The sequence below is a fragment of the Anabrus simplex genome, chromosome 2, assembly GCF_040414725.1.
Source record: "Anabrus simplex isolate iqAnaSimp1 chromosome 2, ASM4041472v1, whole genome shotgun sequence".
Classification (NCBI taxonomy): Eukaryota; Metazoa; Arthropoda; class Insecta; order Orthoptera; family Tettigoniidae; genus Anabrus; species Anabrus simplex.
Window position 1 is genome coordinate 116,915,310 of NC_090266.1, and position 19,384 is coordinate 116,934,693.

The 19,384-nt window shown below is 43.1% G+C and overlaps 1 protein-coding gene across 2 annotated transcripts in view; it reads left to right on the top strand.

The window, feature by feature from the left end:
- Positions 1-19,384, top strand: part of LOC136863916 (electron transfer flavoprotein beta subunit lysine methyltransferase) — a 205,925-nt gene that overhangs the window by 124,743 nt on the left and 61,798 nt on the right. The window contains exon 1 of one of the 2 annotated variants that reach the window (XM_067140337.2): positions 571-708. The exons of the other annotated variant lie outside the window; for it this stretch is intronic. Within the exon in view, the coding sequence (XP_066996438.1) occupies positions 680-708 (29 nt within the window). The 5' untranslated portion in view covers positions 571-679. Of the gene's footprint in view, positions 1-570; positions 709-19,384 lie in introns of those variants that run through there. 2 annotated transcript variants of the gene reach the window in all.

A 19,384-nucleotide genomic window follows, 5' to 3' on the forward strand; every position in this document is an offset into this window, starting at 1 on the left:
TATGTTCCGAGCTGTCGGCAGAGAGATGGTGTGGAATGACATTTGTAGACGAATAAGTTTGAGTGGTGTTTTTTAAAATAGGAAAGATCACAATATAAAGATAAAGTTGGAAATCAAGAGGACGAATTTGGGCAAATATTCATTTACAGAAAGGGGTCCGTGGGTTTTCAGCTTGGGCGCGTGGGTTGGGGACCACGAGGCCCTTAGCTGAGTCGTAGCATTGCTTCCACTTAGTTGTGCCAGACTCCACACTTTCATCAGTCCTGCCCAACCTCCCTTGATCAACTATTGTTCATTTCCGACCCCGGCGGTATTACATCTACGACTGCTACGGAGTCTTTCATTTTCACACCCTTTGTGACCCTTGTCTTTCTTTGGCCGATTCCTTCATTTGTTGAAGTGTCGGACTTCTTCCTGTGATCAGTTTGTTAAGCGTTGACGGTTGCCCAGTTGTATTTGTGAGGCCTCCCGAATACAAAATAGAGTCACTGTAGCTGTGAATGTCCTCCAACGCCATCTTTTGAGAATGGCATGAACTACATGAAGCTAAGCATAGGTTACACCGGGATGGATCTGACGGAAGATGGTGCCAAGCTCAACGTGAGGCTGGACTGTAGCGTGCATATTAACTGGAACGTAAATTCTTGACCATAAAAGGAGAAACACAAGTTGGAGAAACATGGCGCTACTGACTCCATTTAATATCAGGTACGCCTGCTTTATCCTTTTCGACAAAATTGCTTGCGAAGCAGCACTGGACTTACCACGTTGACACTCGGCTAGACCAAGAAGCTTGGAGGCTAGTTAGACTCCTTGTATGGATTTGCCATCTAGCGGAAACGCTAGGTACTTCGTTGTTGAAAATACCTCGGGATGGTGGTTCTCATTTTGTCCACTAGGGAGAAATAAATCGTACTCAGCGCTACAGCATAGCAGCGGGCTGTGGAGCAACTTAACAGATCATTTGGACGCGCGGAAGTCAAAATATGTTTCATTGTTGACCGTGATACCAATAGGTTCGGAGTTTGGAATTTAGTTCAAATTGTCTGGAGTGAGACGTAACATTTTTTAATTGCCATATTATTAGAAATGTTTAGGCTTCTTCGATTTAATGGGTAAGTAGTAATTAGTTTCGCTTATATTGGACTTGAAAATTGTCAATTAGGAAGGGTAATTCCTTGTTTGGTGGGCCGCGCATGGCATGGCATGGCACGGCTCGGACGATGTCACACAGATCAAAAGCAACTTAGGAAGTAGTCACAAGACAATTATTTGTTTTAAAAACCAAGCTAATTGAAAGGTTATTGGTCTAGATATGTTAGATCCAGCTAGTGACAAGACCATTGGTCTGGATACGTTAGGTCTGGCTAGTGACAAGACCATTGGGTAGGATTGGTTAGTTCCGGCTGGTGACAAGACCATTTGACTGGCGGTAAGCAAAGTGGGTGTGGGTTCATAAGCCCCCAAGTTAGAGCTGAAAAGTGGCCCCCAGGCCTCAAGTATCCTGTATGACAACACCATTGGTCTGGATTGGTTAGGTGTGCCTTGTGACAAACTCATTGGTCTGGATTGGTTAGGTCTGGCTAGTGACAAGACCATTGGGCTGGATTATAAGAAAGTCCTTCAGTTTATGTTAACACACACACACTTTTCATGACCTGTATTACAACCCGAGATACAATTTCACTGAATTGGTAACCCTCTGGCCACGGATCCTGCAATTTCTGTTGGTAAAATAAATTACATAGATTTAGTCCCAGCCATCACAGCTGATCCAGTGGGTTTCTAGCAAGCATAGAGGATCGATCCCTCATCTCTGGTACTTCAGGTATCATAAAACATTAGTTACAAATAATTCCAAATGATTCCCAACTGCGGACCGCTTAACGAAATGTCACTGTTAGGAAGTGTTCAGTCATCAACCAGTCATCAGTTATCTGCATTTATGCCTGTCACCCAGGTGACAGATTTCCAATTAGTTGTTTACCTAGTCTTTTCTTAAATCATTTCAAAGAATTTGAAAATTTATCGAACACCTCCCTTGGTAAATTATTCCAATCCCTAACTCCCTTCCTTTAAATGAATATTTGCCCAAATTTGTCCTCTTGGAATTCCAACCTTATCTTCATATCGTGATCTTTGCTACGGTACTTTTAAAAACTTCACTGAAACTAATGTCATTCCACACCATCTCCCCACTGACTGTTCGAAACATACCGCTTAATTGAGCTACTCATCTCCTTTCTCCCAAGTCTTACTAGCCTAAACTTTGTAGTATTTTCCATAACACTACTCCTTTGTCAGAAATCACCCACAACAAATCGAGCTGCTTTTCTTGGGATTTTTTCCAGTTCTCAAATCAGGCAATCCTGGTGAGGGTCCTATACACTAATTGTGGTCTCTCATTTACATCCTCACTATAACCCCTCAATACCCTCATAACCATGTAAAGATATCTGTAAAGTTTATTTGCAATCCCGTTTATGTGATTACCTCAATAAGATCTTTCCTTATATTATCACCTATGCCCTTACAGTGATCCTCATAGGAACTTTTACACCTTCAACACTGTAGTTAAAACTGAGAGTACTTTTCTTCTTTGTCAAACTCACAACCTGCCTTTTTGTCTTGTGTACCATCATACCATTGTATACTGTTCATCTCACCGAGCTCAATAGCTGCAGTCGCTTAAGTGCGGCCAGTATCCAGCATTCGGGAGATAGTGGTTCGAACCCCACTGTCGGCAGCCTTGAAGATGGTTTTCCGTGGTTTCCCATTTTCACACCAGGCAAATGCTGGGGCTGTACCTCAATTAAGGGCATGGCTGCTTCCTTCCCACTCCTAGCTCTTTCCTATTCCATCGTCGCCATAAGACCTATCTGTGTCGGTGCGACGTAAAGCAACTCGTAAATAATGAAATAAACTGTTCATCTCACAACATTGTCATGGTCTTATTTTTTTTTTTTGAGTCAGTCATAATCTTGTGTCTTATCTTATTTATTTCTCTATATAGAATAACATTATCTGCAAATACCTTATCTCTGAGTCCATTTCTTTACTCATACCGAGTGAGTTGACGTTGCGGTTAGGGGTGCAGAGCTGTTATCTTGCATTCGGGAGATAGTAGGTTCGATCGCCACTGTCAGCAGCCATGAAGATGGATTTCTATTGTTTCCCCTTTTTTCACACCAGGCAAATGCTGGGACTGTACCTCAATTTAGGCCATGGCTGCTTCCTTACCACTCCTATAAATAAGGCCACAGCCGCTTCCTTCCCACTCCTAGCCCTTTCCTGTCCCATCATTGCCATAAGACCTTTGTCGGTGCGACATAAAGCCTATCGTAAAACACATGACATTTAAAGGTCCGCTAATACTGCCTTCAGGAATTCCACTCTTAATGATTACAGGATCAGATAATGCTTCAGTTACCCTAATTCTTTGAGTTCTGTTTTTTAGAAATATAGCTCTCCATTCAGTCACTCATATGTCTCATCCAATTACATACATTTTTGTCAGTAGTCTCCCATAATCTACCCTATAAGAAGCTTTAGATAGGTCAATTGTGACACAGTCCATTTGACATCTTGAATCTAAAATATCTGCTATATCTTGCTGGAATCCTACAAGCTGAGCTTCAGTGGAATACATTTTCGTAAACATTTCTATCAAATCACTTAGTAATTTTGCAAACATCTCTAATGTAATCAGAAAGAATGCTTTCACTAGGCTTACATGCAACACAAGTCAAGCTGACTGGCCTGTAATTTTTGGCTTTGTCCCCCTTTTCTGTATACCCAGTGGATACTGTAGCAACTCTCAATTCATTTGGTATAGTCCCTTCAGGCAAATAACTACTTAAGATGTGGTACTATATCGCAGCCCATTGTCTTTAATATATCCCCAGAAATCTAATCGATTCCAGCTGCTTTCGTAGTTTTCAACTTTTGTATCTTACTGCAAATGTCTTTTGGTTACTGTAGGTAAATTTCAATTCTTTGTTAGTATTAGTCACCTCCTGTACCTGCTCATTATCCTTGTAACCAACAATCTTTACATACTGCTGACTGAATACTTCTTCCTCCAGTAAATCTTTGTGTGTTTCTTTGGTGGGATATCTGAAGTCATCTCTTTTCACTTTTGACTCAGTTAATTTATAACTGTTATGCTTTTCAGTCTGCCAAAACTAATTTTAAATAAATACATTTATAAACCGCATGAAAAAGATAGAAATCATATGATAACAGAATTGAGTTGTTTCATTTTTCAGGTATAACTGTTACCACATGTCTTCTTTTTCAGGTAGTTTATAAATTTATTTATTCAAAATTAGTTTTGGCTGACTGAAGAGCTTAACAGTTATTTTTAAAAATCCTGCAAATTCTCAAATATACACTCCCTTTGTTCATTAATGATTCCCTTAATATCCTTTTTGGAACCTATTTCTGCCTTAAAATACCTATATATACCCTTCCATTTTTCACTAAAATTTGAGTGACTGCCAATTATGCTTGTCATCATGTTATCCTTAGCTAGTTTCTTCGCTAGATTCAATTTCCTAGCAAGTTCCTTCAATTTCTCCTTACTTCCACAACCATTACTAACTCTAGTTCTTTCCAGGCTGCACCTCCTTCTTATTCTCTTTACTTCTCTGCTATTATATAGCAGATCTTTACCATTCCTTACCATCTTCGAAGGTACATACCTGTTTTCACATTTCTCAACAGTTGCTTTAAACCCATCCCACAGATTGTTTACATTTGTATTTACCATTTTATATGGTTCGTAATTACTTTTTACAAACTCTCTCATGCCTGTCTTATCAACCATATGTTACCGGTATTGCCTAATTGTCCTACTTTTACAAGCTTCCTTTCTGTCACATTCATTTTGAAGTACGACAAAAACAGTTTTTTGATCAGTTAGGGCTATAATATCTATTACTTTGGTTTCGCTGTAGAGTTCATCTGATTTTGCTAGTACCACATCCACAATATTCTTCCCTCCTGCACTTTCTGATTCAGTCGTCCTTCCCAGATTTACCATTTGTTGGTCATGTTTCCTGTCATTCGCATTTTCTTCCCAAGTGATGTTTGGTAAACTGAGATCACGTGCTTCAATCACGTTCATTTCTGTGTCATTTTCCACATATCAAATCATTCAGCATCAGTATCAGCACCAATTTTTCAAGGTCTGTATATCCCAGAAAACATCAAGTTGCCTATTATCTTTACAGATCAGTCGTTAGTCAGTCAGTCAGTCAATGATATGCATTTAAGGCTGCGCCCAGGTGGCAGATTCTCTATCAGTTGTTTACCTAGCTTTTTTTAAGCATTTTCAAGAACTTGGAAATTTATCAAATATTTCCCTTGATAATTTTTTCCAGTCCATCACTCCTCATCCTATAAATGAATATTTGCCCCAATTTATCCTCTTGAATTCCAACTTTATCTTCATATTATGATCTCTCCTACTACCATGCGCCTTGTATATGACAGCCAGGGTAACTAGACGCTGGCCAATGACCCTATTTTTTCAGCATTAGAATATAGCCTAGCAGGCTTCAACGCAGATGTAATATGATTCAACATTCCTACTGTTATGTTATGTTGCTTATGCTACCCCACATATCAGCAGGTTCTAGGAGAGTGAATAAATCTCACTTCATGAGCAGATTACAATTTATTAAGATGATTAACATCATGTCCACAAATTATTATCAGTACATAGGAAGCTATGTCTTCTTTATCCTCGCCTGTTAACCAAGGAGTATACAGAAAAAGAAAAAAAAAGAAATAATATTGTGAATCAATTACCTCACATCCACCTTGATTTGGTGGTAGACATCTCAAAAATAACACAACAAAAAATACATTAAATACAGCTAAAATACAGGAAAAAGATGAAACACAACAAAATGTACAGACATTTTGGTCAATTAAAAGCGACTTTCAACCTATTAGGTAGTGTTATACGTACACAGTAAGTGTTGAAGAGATGTTAAGTACAGAATAAAAATGGCTAACTCGACACCAGTGGGGTCTGAACCCACAACCTCGTGATTTCACGTTGGTTGCTCTACCAATTGAGCTATGGGGCCTAGGTCATATTTGTTCTGTTAGAAAGGATCTAAGCTACAGGTCTGGCACTACTGCCATCACACTGTAGAGTACATGCTAGTCACCCATTATGAGCCAAGTCAGTGAATACTGAATATTCGTGACCACGTTGTAATCAAAATCGACTTTCGACCTATTAGGTCCTCCCGATTTTGCATCAGTTGCTTTTGGCCCTCAATGGGCGACTTGCACACACTCTACAGTTTGATGGCAGTAGTGCCAGACTTGTAGCTTAGATCCTTTCCAGTAGAACAAGGATGACCTAGGCCACCATAACTGAATTGGTAGAGCAATCAACGCAATATTGGGAGGTTGTGGGTTCGGAACCTACTGGTGTACGGTTGGCCATTTTTGTTCTGTACTTAACATCTCTTCAACACGTACTATGTACGGATAACATGACCTAATACATTGAAAGTAGATTTTGATTACAGTGCGGTCATGGAAATTCAGTATGCATTTTGGACAATATCCTGAGCATTTACAAATTCAGTTTTTTGGGCACTTTGATTTGCCTGCCACTCCTGGTGCTCCTTGATACTCCTTTCGAGGAAGGACCAGATGATTCAGCAACCTTATCAGATACTTTCACCTCTTCCACCCATTCAGCAGAGACTTCTGAAGGATAAACCCTTTGGATTGGTCTAAATAAGGTAGATGTTGCCGTCTGCAATCGTACTAGGTGTCCGACTCATTGGCTGAATGGTCAGCATACTGGCCTTCGGTTCAGAGGGTCCCGGCCGGGTCAGGGATTTTAACCTTCATTGGTTAATTCCAATGGCCCGGGGTCTGGGTGTTTGTGCTGTCCCCAACACTGCTGCAACTCACACACCACACATAACACTACCCTCCACCACAATAACATGCAATTACCTACACATGGCAGACGCCGCCCATCCTCATTGTAGGGTCTGCCTTAGAAGGGCTGCACTCGGCTAGAAATAGCCACATGAAATTATTATCGTACTAGGTGGGTAATATTATCCTTACTCGGCAAAATCTGAATTACCCTCCCCAATGGCCAGTCCGTCCAGTTTTCACTGTGACTTGCTTTTAGGACTATGTCTCCTAATATTATTTCAATTTTACTGCATTTTACTTCTGACCTCTGGATTAATAGACTTAAATACTCTGACCTAAATTTGTTGCGGTGATCTGTCCTTATTTTCTGCCGATACTGCAACCTCTTGTTGAGGGAGTTTCCCACAATGAAATCGCAATCTGGCACTTGAGTTTCAGAGACATCATGCAAGAACAATGCTGGTGATAAGGAAAATAATTCTCCATCAGTCTCAGAAATATAGGTTGATGGTCTGGAATTTATAAATGATTCTGTGTCACAGAGGACAGTGATAATTTCTTTGTAGAACAACAAAGCTTTACCCAGAAACTTTCGTAGAATCTGTTTCGTAACTCTAATTAACCTTTCCCAAAATCCAACGCACCATGGTGCTGCAGGGGAGTAAACTTCCATAAAATTTTCCTAATGCTACCGTAACATGCAATATCATCCCAGTAAACTGATTTGGGCTCATTTGAAGCTTCAGTAAAATTTCTCCCTTTATCTGATTCAAGAATTGCTTGTCTCCCATGGCTAGCAATGAATCGTCTAAGGCCCTGCAGAAAGTTTTCCGAAGACAGTGTAGACAACAATTCAAGGTGTACTGCCCTATAAACAGTACTAGTAAAGAAAGCAATCCAGGCTTAGACACCACCTTTCAGATGAACAGGTCCAGCTGTCAATACCAATCACTTCAAACACAGATGAATCTTTGATTCCGTCTTTAGGAAGAGGCTCTGCTGGGGCATTTAAATTATGTCCTACTTGCCTCAAACAAATTACAGATTTTGACAGTAAATTTCAGACAGTTTTCCTTACTTTCAAAATCCAGTATTGTTCCCTCAAATATTACACAGGGTCTGGATGCCCACATGTGAATTATATTTGTGTTCATTCATAATTAGTGATTACACTACAGGATGAAAGGAAAGCAGGATGACTGATGCACGAAAATGCTCATTATCTTGCCTGTTGACTAGTTTTGTCTTCAACCTAAGAATGCCTTCTTCATCCTTGTGTACCCTTAGGCTATTTAAACATTTGTCATCCTCTAAAATGAAAGTTTCTTCTTGTACAAGCCAGATTACTAATTTTTCGGCCAAGCAGATCTCTTCGCATGATAATTCCCCACTTCTCATCGTCTTTGTGTTCTGGGAATTATGGATGAATCTCTTCATCCATGCAGTCATTCAAATCTTTTTTTTTTTGCCAGTGGCTTTACGTTGCACCAACACAGATAGATCTTATGGCGACGATGGAATAGGAAAGGCCTAGGAGTTGGAAGGAAGCAGCCGTGGCTTTAATTAAGGTACAGCCCCTGCATTGGCCTGGTGTGAAAATGGGAAACCACAGAAAACCATCTTCAGGGCTGCTGACAGTGGGATTTGAACCCACTATCTCCCTGATGCAAGCTCACAGCCACGTGCCCCTAACCGCACGGCCAACTTGCCTGGTCGAATCAGTTTGTCATAGCTTGAGAAGTATCTGCATTATCAATTAAAGCCATGGTATTTACACTGTCGATTATGCTTTTCCTTAGGACTCTTGCACCAGTAACAAGTAAACGACTCCTTCACAAAACAACTCTGACTGTGATGATTCATTCATCTTTAGGGAGATCAGCTGTTTATCCACTAGTATCTCTCCCAACGGCCACTCTTGTTCTGGTTTCTTAAGCTAGTGTGATCCCTCCCACCATTTCAGTGTCAATAGTTTATCTGCGTGGCATATTCTTGAAGCAGGATCCACAGTGATTTGGTGGCCAGAGATGTGCTTCCACAATACAGGCTGAGTCAGACTGTGAATTTCTTTTACAGAGTTGTCTACGAACACAGTGCAGTTGTCTTGCTTCTGGATCCAAGTCAAAACAGTGGTAGAGTCTGTCCAGAAATGCAAGTCAGTATCGTTCATATCAAGGGCGTCCAGCACAGACTTACACATTCTAGCCCCTACCAGTGCAACAATCAACTCCAATCAGTGAATGGTCGCTGCCTTAATAGGAGCTACCCTTGCTTTAGCTGCCAGAAGACTTACCTTAACCACACCATTGACATCCAACCTACCGGGCGATTTGGCCGTGCTGTTAAGGGCGCGCAGCTGTGAGCTTGCATCTGGGAGATAGTGGGTTGCAGTCCACTGTCGGCAGCCCTGAAGGTTTTCCATGGTTTCCCATTTTCACACCAGGCAAATACTGGGGCTGTACCTTAATTAAGGCCACGGCCGCTTCCTTCCCACTCCTAGGCCTTTCCTATCCCATCGTCGACATAAGACCTATCTGTGTCAGTGCGACGTAAAGCCAATTCTTTAAAAAAAAGAAAAGAAAACATCCAGTCTTATGTACACAGATGCAGCATAAGCTAGTTCACTGGCATCACAGAAGGTATGAACACTTACACCTGATTTGTCGGTTACATAATGGAACCAACATGGTACCTCCAGTCTTTTAAGAAGGAAAAGGCTTTGGTACCATGTCAAACATTCTATCCTAGTATCTGTATCAACTGCCTCATCCCATGATATCCCATGCTTCCAAAGTTTTCTTAGTAACAGTGTGGGAATTAACAGTACTTGGCTGGCTATCCCTATAGGGTCAGGATCCTTGGGGCTTCTGAATGAACTGTTCTTTTCGTCACCTCACCTAGCACAAAGTTGTCCAGCCACTCCAATTTTGATGTGTCTAAAACTACAGTATATCCCACAGAAAACCTAATACCACAACCTTTGTAATCCCATTAAAGCTATTATGGTTGGACTGCCATCCCCTTGAATTGAATTTACTGTCTTCCATATTACCTTAACAGCCTCACTGATGAACTGTTTTAATTCAGATAGAGACTGTACTAGTTACTATATTATCAACATGTATGTTGGGTATTCAGCCCAAAGGCTGGTTGGATCCTCAACAGGTCCACCATTAGCTGTCATAGATGGCCTAGGTGTCACTGAAGAGGTATACTAGGGAAATGAGGAGTGAAGTAGTTTCCCGATGCTTTACTCACTGAGCCAGAAGTTGCCATTGCATATCAGTCTGCCAAGCCCACTGAAATGCATGCACCAACCAACTCTATGAGCGACATTTTCATACCATTCATACCAGGTACTGGCTGCATAAGGAATGGCATTACTATCATCACTCATACCTCAGCCACTTTCATATTGTCAAAGCCAAGGTTAAGACTGAGACAGGTCAATGAAAGTAACAAATTTATTCTAGCCCATACCAGAAGACATAGTGCACTGTAAACACTACATAGGGACTTCGTTTCATTTCCAGCATAACATCACTGTTGTATTGTGAGCTACAAATTGCTTGACTGGCGTGATGCTCCCATGATGAAAGGGTTACATTTCAACCCAAACACCACCTGCTGGTGCCAAAACACTCCAACCTTTGCCCTGCCATCCTTATCCCACCAGAGGAAACAAACACTGTCTCTGTCTTGTTGGTGAATACTTATTTGCAGGAAGGCTTTTTCTATATCTGCTACTACCCCAAACTTTCCTTTTCAAAATTTGAATAATATGAAAGAGATGAGCTCAATGAGGTTGGACCCACATTCCAAACACTGGTTCAGAGAGGGTGAGCTTCTCTCTCCCTCTTGCAGAAGTATCAAGTACCGGATGCACTCCACTACTTCTGTAGCATGCAAACCTTTTACAGTAGCTTGCACTAGGTGCTGAAATTTATCTTCTGGTACAATATCTGGGTCTTTATCAATTTTTCGAACCGACCCCAGAATTGTAACCACTGTCTAATATTACTGTCAAATTTTCTAAGTTCCAACTTTGGGAGCTTGAACTTTTGCATACTTGCCATATCAACACCACCACTGATGCTAATCTCCATATCAGGTAAGTTCATGGAGGAGGTTAATAACTCACCTGCACTTACCTCTGCATCCAGGAACTGCCTTTGATAGTCGTCGGCAATCTGGCATTCATCTTCCATGTCCTCCTGCCCGATGTCTGTTATCAAACTTAAGATCTTACCATCTAAGAAAGTAAATATTCATTTTTTTTTCTTCATACTAACAAGAGTGAAACCTGAATGCTTCTTCTTCTATCCTCTTCATTTAAATCCTCAATATCTCGTCGTAGAATGTTTAATTGTCCTGTAAACGCCACATGTATAACCTTTCTTGACTTCAATGAACGTTCCAATTCCTGCATCAGACACAATATTACATCAGAACATACAGTCGCCACCATGTTACGTTATATTGCTTACGCTACCCGTGTATCTACATGTTCTAAAAGAGTGAATAAATCTCACTTCAGGAGCAGATTACAATTTATTAAAATGATTAACATCACGTCCACAAATGATCAATACATAGGAAGACACGTCTTCTTTTTTCTTACCTGTTAACTAAGAAGTATAGAGAAAAAGGAAAAACAAAGAATATTGTGAATCGATAACCTCGCACCTACTTTTAAAAGCTCCACTCAGGCTTGTTTGTCTATTTACATAATTTATAATACCAATATAAATGTTTATTCAACATTATAAATTTTCCAGCTAACTCACTCCCGGCTGCCAGCGTTTTGCCCCAGTGTGTTAAGTTGGGCCCATCAACTGGCAAACAGCACACCCACCAAGATTTACAGCTAGTGCATACCGTGGAGGCCAATTCCGATTCCAGTTGAGAGGTTTTCATTCCCCTCTTCAATCGGGGGAGGGGCGGGCCACTCAGAAGGTGACGCCTTCTCTCTGGCCGGGAGATCTGTGGGGGTTTGATGAGTTGTGGGAGTAGGTTGGAGGGGGGTGTGGATTGACATTGTAGAGGAGGGAGGGGAGGGAATGTTTACCTCTCATTTATTATCTCCTTCGTTATTTACAGTTAATAGTACACAGTTTAAATTGGTATTGGAGAGGTACATTAGTAGGTTGATGAAACATTATTACAGTATATTACAGTATAGTGTGCTATTATAATATTTACAATATAATTACAGTTAATGGTACACAGTTTAAATTGGTATTGGAGAAGTACATAAGTAGGTTAACAAAACATTATTACAATATATTACATTACAGTGTGCTATTACCATATTTACAATACAATTACAGTTAATAGTACACATTTTAAATTGGTGTTGGGGAGGTACATTATAGCAGGTTAACAAAATGCTATTACAATATTTACAGACTAATACACAATTAATACTTAATTGTTTATAGGGTAGAGGAATAAAATGATTACACAGGAATTACATAGAATGCAGTATGGTTATACGGGTTCATTATATTACATGTTACAATATAGAGATGTTGGTTGATTAATACAAAATTAGTACTTAATTGTGTAAAGGGTAGATAAATAAAACGATTACATAGAAATTAAATACATTACTATGTGGTCATTTGGGTTCATTATATTACATAATAAACTATATACAGATGTTGGTTGTTTCTATTACAGATTAATACAAAATTAATAGACACAGGTTTTTTTTTGGGTTACAATGTGGTAAATCAAATCAAATAAATAGAAAATAACAAAAATTTGGCTGTGATGTGGTTTCTGCACACAGGGCAGGAGGACATCGGATTGAAGGAGTGGTGAGGATACGTGTGCGTGCTCCCAAGTGTGTCATGTATTGTATTATTACTATTGGGGGATGGGGGCTATTGTGGTTGGTGAGATAGGGTTGGAGAGTGGGAGGTGGTGTAGTGTGGTCACAGTCCTCAGGGTGGGGGCAGGGAGAGGTATAAGTGGAAAGATGTTTGGATGAAATGTGGGGAGGGGGCCATAGAGGAGGTGGTTTAGAGAGGGGTGGTCACGGTCGAGAGCTCGTCAGTAGGCGCGCTGGAATTAGGTGAGGACGTAGGAGTCAGGTTTGGGGAATGGGAATATGTTGAGGAGGTCCTAGGTGGGATAGCAGAATGGGAGACGGAGGGTGTGGTGTACGGTATGCCGTTCTATGGAAAGGAGGCCGCGAGAGAGGTTAGGGTTGGATTTGGCTATGGCTGCCCAGGTGGTGAGTCCGTAGGTAATGAGAGGTTGGACAAATGTCTTGTATGTATGGAGGAGGAGGAAAGATTGGAGACCCCACCGTGTGCCGGCCAGGCAGCACACCAGTTGGGCACGGGAGGCCGTCTTGGACTTGATGTGTTGGAAGTGGGGGCAAAAGGTTAGGTGCTGGTCAATGAGGATGCTGAGGTATTTTAAAGTGGGTTGGGTGCGGATGTGGGTGTCCTGGACTTCGAGGTTAAGGTGGTCGGGGTTGCAATTGGTGTTGGATTTGCCACGGTTGCGGTGGAACAGGATGGCTTGGGTTTTATCGGGATTTATTTTTAGGTGCCACCGGTCGCACCAGGAGATGAAGGTGTTGAGGTAAGGTTGGGTGGTTCGGTTGATGGTTTGGACTGATTATAGGGGGGCCAGAATTGCTGTATCGTCTGCAAACTGGAGGAGTTGAGCGGGAGCAGGGGGTTGCGGGATATCAGCTACGAAGAGGATAAAGAGTAACGGGGAGAGAGGCGATCCTTGGGCTTACTCCTAGAGTGAGAGGAAAGGGTAGGGAGAGTTGGTTGTTTATGGATAACTGGTTAGTGTGGTTGGTTAGGCATGAGGATATCAGGCAGCTGTAGGAGATGGGGAAGGCGAAGAACCTTAGTTTAAAGAGGAGCACGGGGTGTCAGACAGAGTGAAAGCCAAATTGGAAGTCAAAGGTGATTAGGAGCGTGGGACGAGCTCGGTTAAAGTTATTGGATGTGGTTTGGATGAGACGGAGGAGTTGGAAAGTTTGGGCCAGAAACCGAATTGTGAGGAGGGTAGGAGATGGTTGGATTTCAGGTGGGAGTGGAGGCGGCAGACTAGGATTTTATTCAAGATTTTGGCTAGGACTGCTATCAAGGTAATGGGGTGGTAGGAATCGAATTCGGAGGGGGGTTTACCAGATTTATGGAACAGGAGCATTGTGGTAAGTTTCCAGGGAGTGGTATAGAATCCTGCGTAAAGGGGCAAGGTGTAGAGGTCGGCCAGTAGGGTGAGGAGGGGTAGCGGGGCATGTCGGATGTAGAGGTGGTGGGTTTTGTCGAGTCCGGGGACTGCGTTACGGGATTTGGACAAGACCGATTGGATTTCGGTAGGTTTGATGGGGGTGTGAAGGGCATTGATTGAGAGGGTGTGGTTGTTTGAAGGGGTGAATGGGGGGGAGGAGGCAAAGAAAGATATAGTGGGGTATCGGTGTTGTCGAAGATGGAGTCGAGGTGGGTATAGGCTATTGCGTAGGCTACTTGGAGCCACCGGCAGTGCCAATGCACTATGAGAGACTTTGTCTCATTACCAAAAATTGATGCCTGCCTGGCCATCAGACAGTATAGATGTTGATTTCCATAGGGAACCAGAAATATTTGTCCCAAATGAGTAAATTTATAATACCAATATAAATGGTCCGTTATTGGGCATTATAAAATTTCCAGCTAACTTACTCCCGGCTGCAAGCGTTTTGCCCCAGTGTGCTAAGTTGGGCCCATCAGCTGGCAAACAGCACACCCACCAAGATGCATGGCTAGTGCATACAGAGGAGGCCACTGCGTAGGCTACTTGGAGCCACCAGTATAGCCAATGCACTATGAGAGATTTTGTTTCATTACCAAAAATTGATGCCTGCCTGGCCATCAGATGATATAGATGTTGATTCTCATAGGGAACCTGAAATATTTTTCCCGAGTTTGTAAATTTATAATACCAATATAAATGGTCCGTTATTGGACATAAATTTTTCAGCATACACACTCCCAGCTGCCAGCGCTTCACTCCAGTGTGCTAAGTTAAGCCCATCAGCTGGCAAACAGCACATCCACCAAGACACATGGCTAGTGCATACCGTGGAGGCAATGAATCAATTAAAGTTTTAATTCCCCACCTGAAGGGCAGGGTGGCCCCCCTAGAACGTAATACGCTCTCTTGGGCCGGGCGATTTATGAAAACGAGGAGAGGTGTGTGATGCAGAAGAGGGGAAGAGGGTGTGCTGAATAAAGGAGAAGTGATGCAGTGGGGTCTCTTGGCTAGTGAGGTGGGAAGGAGTTGGAGATTTAGACTGGAGTGTTATGGGTAAGGTGAAGAGCAAGGATGTGAAATGTGGAAGCGTAATGAACGAGAGAAGTTAGGAGGAGTTGGAGAAGATCGGATGTTGACGGTGGTGGATGGAAGAATTTGGGTGTGAGAGATTGAAAACGGACATAATGGTTAGGTTGGAATGGAGGAGGATCCGGCCGGGGCGGCGACTGGTTGTGGTGGTGGTATGTCGGGTCATGAGTTGGGGAGAGGAGCGAGAAGATTCAACTTTGTAGTGACGGCCATAGAAGCGAGCTTCATGGGCGATGAGATGTTGAACGTCTTCTTGATGCGGAAGATGGAGGTGCACAAGGTAAGTTGGTCCGTGGGTGTTGTATATTCGGAATGCTCTTTGGACGGGGAAGCCCTCCAGGTGGAATCCCATGGAGGCTTCGTTCATTCCCCACCCTGAAGGGGTGGGTCGGGCCACTTGAAGGGTTACGCCCTCCGGCTGGCCAGGAGATTGAACGGGGAAAGGAGATGCGTTACATGAAGGAGATGGGTAAAAGGTGATATATAAATAGAAAAGGAGATGCGGGGAGGTGGCCTCTTGGGTGAGGGGGTGTAGATGTATTATGAGCTTTATTTACAATAAGATACAGTGGTACAAAGACATGAGAGAACAGAGACATGATTTACAGCATAAGCAGTAGGGTAAATGTCATGCAACTGAGATGAGACAAAGAAAAGGTTATGCTAGATTGGGAGGTGGAAGGTGAAGGGCGAGGATGTGAAAGAGGGAAGAGAAGTTGAACAGGGAAGTGAGTAAGAAATGGAAGAGGGGCGATCGTAGGGAAAATAGGCTGGGCGGACTAGATGTTTGGCAAGGAGGAGCGGCCGGGGACGGTGACGGGATGTGTTAGGGCGGTTAGAAGGTTGGGGAGGAGAGCGAGACGGTTCGATGTGATGGTAGCGGCCGTGGAGATGTAATCCAGTGGCGTGATAGATGCGGGACGCTCGTCGAATAGGCGTGCCTGCCATGCAGAGTGCCTGGGCGATGCCTTTGGCTTGCAGGAGTGGATCCACGCCGCGGACGATGCAGATGCAGTACATTGGTGGTGATGACGAGAGATGTGCCGTGTCTGTTGCAGGTGAGGGTAGAGATGCGGGTTGTTGAATAGGTTGGGCAGGGCTGGGAGGGGTGGGGAGAGTAGTGGTCATTAGAGGGGTTGGATGGGATGTAATCAGAGTAGTGGTAGGGGTTGTGAAGGAAGGGTGTGCTGGGGAGGTGGCGGTGATCGTAGTAGTGGTCGTGGTGCAAGGGAAGGACAGAGGTTGTGGCAGGGGGATGTATGGAGGTGGCATGGGGGCGGCATTTGAAGCAGCGGTGGCAGATGAAGTGGCATGGAGCACAGCAAGAAGATGTCCAGGAGGAGTGACCACTCTATGGAGGCGACGACTGATGCATGCTCCAGTATGAATAAGATGATCACGTGCTGTTGGAGTGGTGCAGTAGAAAAGGACGGTAGATATTGGTTCAAGTACGTCATATAGCCGGGTAGCACTGTAGACTCCAGTCGTGCTGAGGTCGTAGAGGATTGAGTCTTTGGAAAGAGCAGTGTCGACATTCAGGACGAGGCAGGTGTATACTTGGGGGCAGCCAACTTCCATCGTGGTGTCAGCCAATATGCTTTGTTGTGTCGGCTAGATGAGAGAGTAAAGTTGTGGCGTCACCCGGCTGAACCAAAAATAACAGTATAAGGGACAGAGGAGTAAGCAGTCCACTTTGGAGACGGCGAAAAAATCTCCCCCCCCCCCCCCCCCGTGGAGACAAAGTCTTTCAAATTTCATTGGCAATGCTGGTGGCTCCAAGTAGCCTACGCAGTGGCCTCCACGGTATGCATTAGCCATGCATCCTGGTAGGTGTGCTGTTTGCCAGCTGATGGGCCCAAATTTGCACACTGGGGCAAAATGCTGGCAGCCGGGAGTGAGTTAGCTGGAAAATTTATAATGTCCAATAACGGACCATTTATATTGGTATTATAAATCTACTAATTCGGGACAAATATTTCAGGTTCCCTATGGGGATCAACATCTATATCATCTGATGGCCAGGCAGGCATCAAATTTTTGGTAATGAGACGGAGTCTCTCATAGTGTATTGGCACTGCCGGTGGCTCCAAGTAGCCTACACAGTGGCCTCCACGGTATGCACTAGCCATGCATCTTGGTGGGTGTTCTGTTTGCAAGCTGATGGGCCCAACGTAGCACACTGGGGCAAAACGCTGGCAGCTGGGGGTGAGTTAGCTTGAAAATTTATAATGTCCAGTAACAGATGTTGGTATTACATGACACAGTCGATCTCGTCTCCTTACTCCCACATCTTCCCAGCTCAAAGTTTGCAGCATTTTTGTAACACAACCCCTTTGTCAGAAATCACCCAGAACCAATCATGCTGCTGTCTTTAGAAATTTTTCCAGTTTTCTTATCAGGTAGTCCTGGTGAGGGAACCATACACTGGAACCATACTCTAGTTGGGGTCTTACCAGAGACTTATATGCCCTGTCCTTTATATCCTTACTACAAAACCTAAATACCCTTGTAACAATGTGCAGGGATCTGTACCCCCTCTGGGTGGGGTACACAGATTAAGAATACACCTACAGTATCCCCTGCCTGTCATAAGAGATGATTAAAAGGGTCTTGAGCCATGAGATTATCTGTGATTTGTGCATTAACTGTGATTAGTAACAATGTGAGAAACTCCATGGGTCTGGGTGTTGCCTGTGATTAGTACCACTATAGGAGCGACACAGCGGGTCTATGTTGCCTCTGAAGAGTACCACTATGTGAGGAACACCACAGCTCTGTCCGGCTCCTGTGATTAGTACCACTGTGTAAGGAGCACCATTAGTCTGCATTACCTGTGAGTGGTGCCATTATGCAAGGAACACCATGGGTCTCAGTTACCTTTGAGTAGTACATTACCTGTGATTAGTACCACTATGCGAGGAAAACTGTGAGTCTGCATTACTCGTGATTAGTTCTGCTACATGAAGAACACCATGGTTCTACTTTGCCAGTGATTAGTACCATTATGAGGGGCTGGTTACCTGGAATTTGGAGCCCTTTAGACAACAAGCATCTTCGATATAGGATTTTGTCTTGGAAGCAGTCCCTTGTTCAGTTTATACCATTGATTTAAGTTATATTATGGGAAGGTGAGACATTGCGGGTTGGATCCACTGATTGTCGTAAGTTCAAAATCATTTTTCTTCGTTGTCTTTTTGAATTCTAGTCAGTGGATGCATTATGGAATTATTTTTACTTTCAGTATTGTAAGTTGGATCTGCTAATTATTTTAAATTCATATTCATTCATGTTTGTGGGTTACTGTAGTCACGTCCTAGTTCGTGAACCATGGGCAAAGGCTGAGTGGCCTAGTAAGTGGTCCTGAGAGTCGGGATACTAGTTGCTATGGAATGGGAGTGGGCATCTCGGACATATTCTGAGTCATGGCCCTCCTTGTGTTCAGGTGGCTAGGACTATACAATTCACCGGTGGTCCATAACCCGTTAGAGGAGTGATCCTCACTTGGACTATGTGCAAGTAGGATAGCATCCTGCTTCATGAATTTACCGAGGTCATAACATTTTAAGTAAGCCTCCCATTTGATAGGCGAGGGACTCCTTGGAAACAACTTGGCGAACAAAATGGAATTCGATGGGGAGCTATCATTATTAATGGGGCTTATGGAAGAAAGAAAGTAGAACTGGGTAAGTCAGCAAAGAGGATGCATTTGGATGTGCTAGGAGTAAGTGATATTCGGGTAAGGGGAGATAACGAGGAAGAGATAGGAGATTATAAAGTGAACTTGACGGGTGTTAGAAAGGGAAGGGCAGAATCTGGGGTAGGGCTCTTTATCAGTAATACCATTGCATGCAACATAGTTTCTCTTAGGCACGTAAATGAGCGAATGATGTGGGTAGATTTGTCAGTTGGAGGAATTAGGACTAGAATTGTGTCCGTGTATTCACCATGTGAGAGTGCAGATGAGGATGAAGTTGACAAGTTTTATGAAGCATTGAGTGACATCGTGGTCAGGGTCAACAGCAAGGATAGAATAGTGCTAATGGGCAATTTCAATGCGAGAGTTGGGAATAGAACTGAAGAATACGAAAGGGTGATTGATAAATGTGGG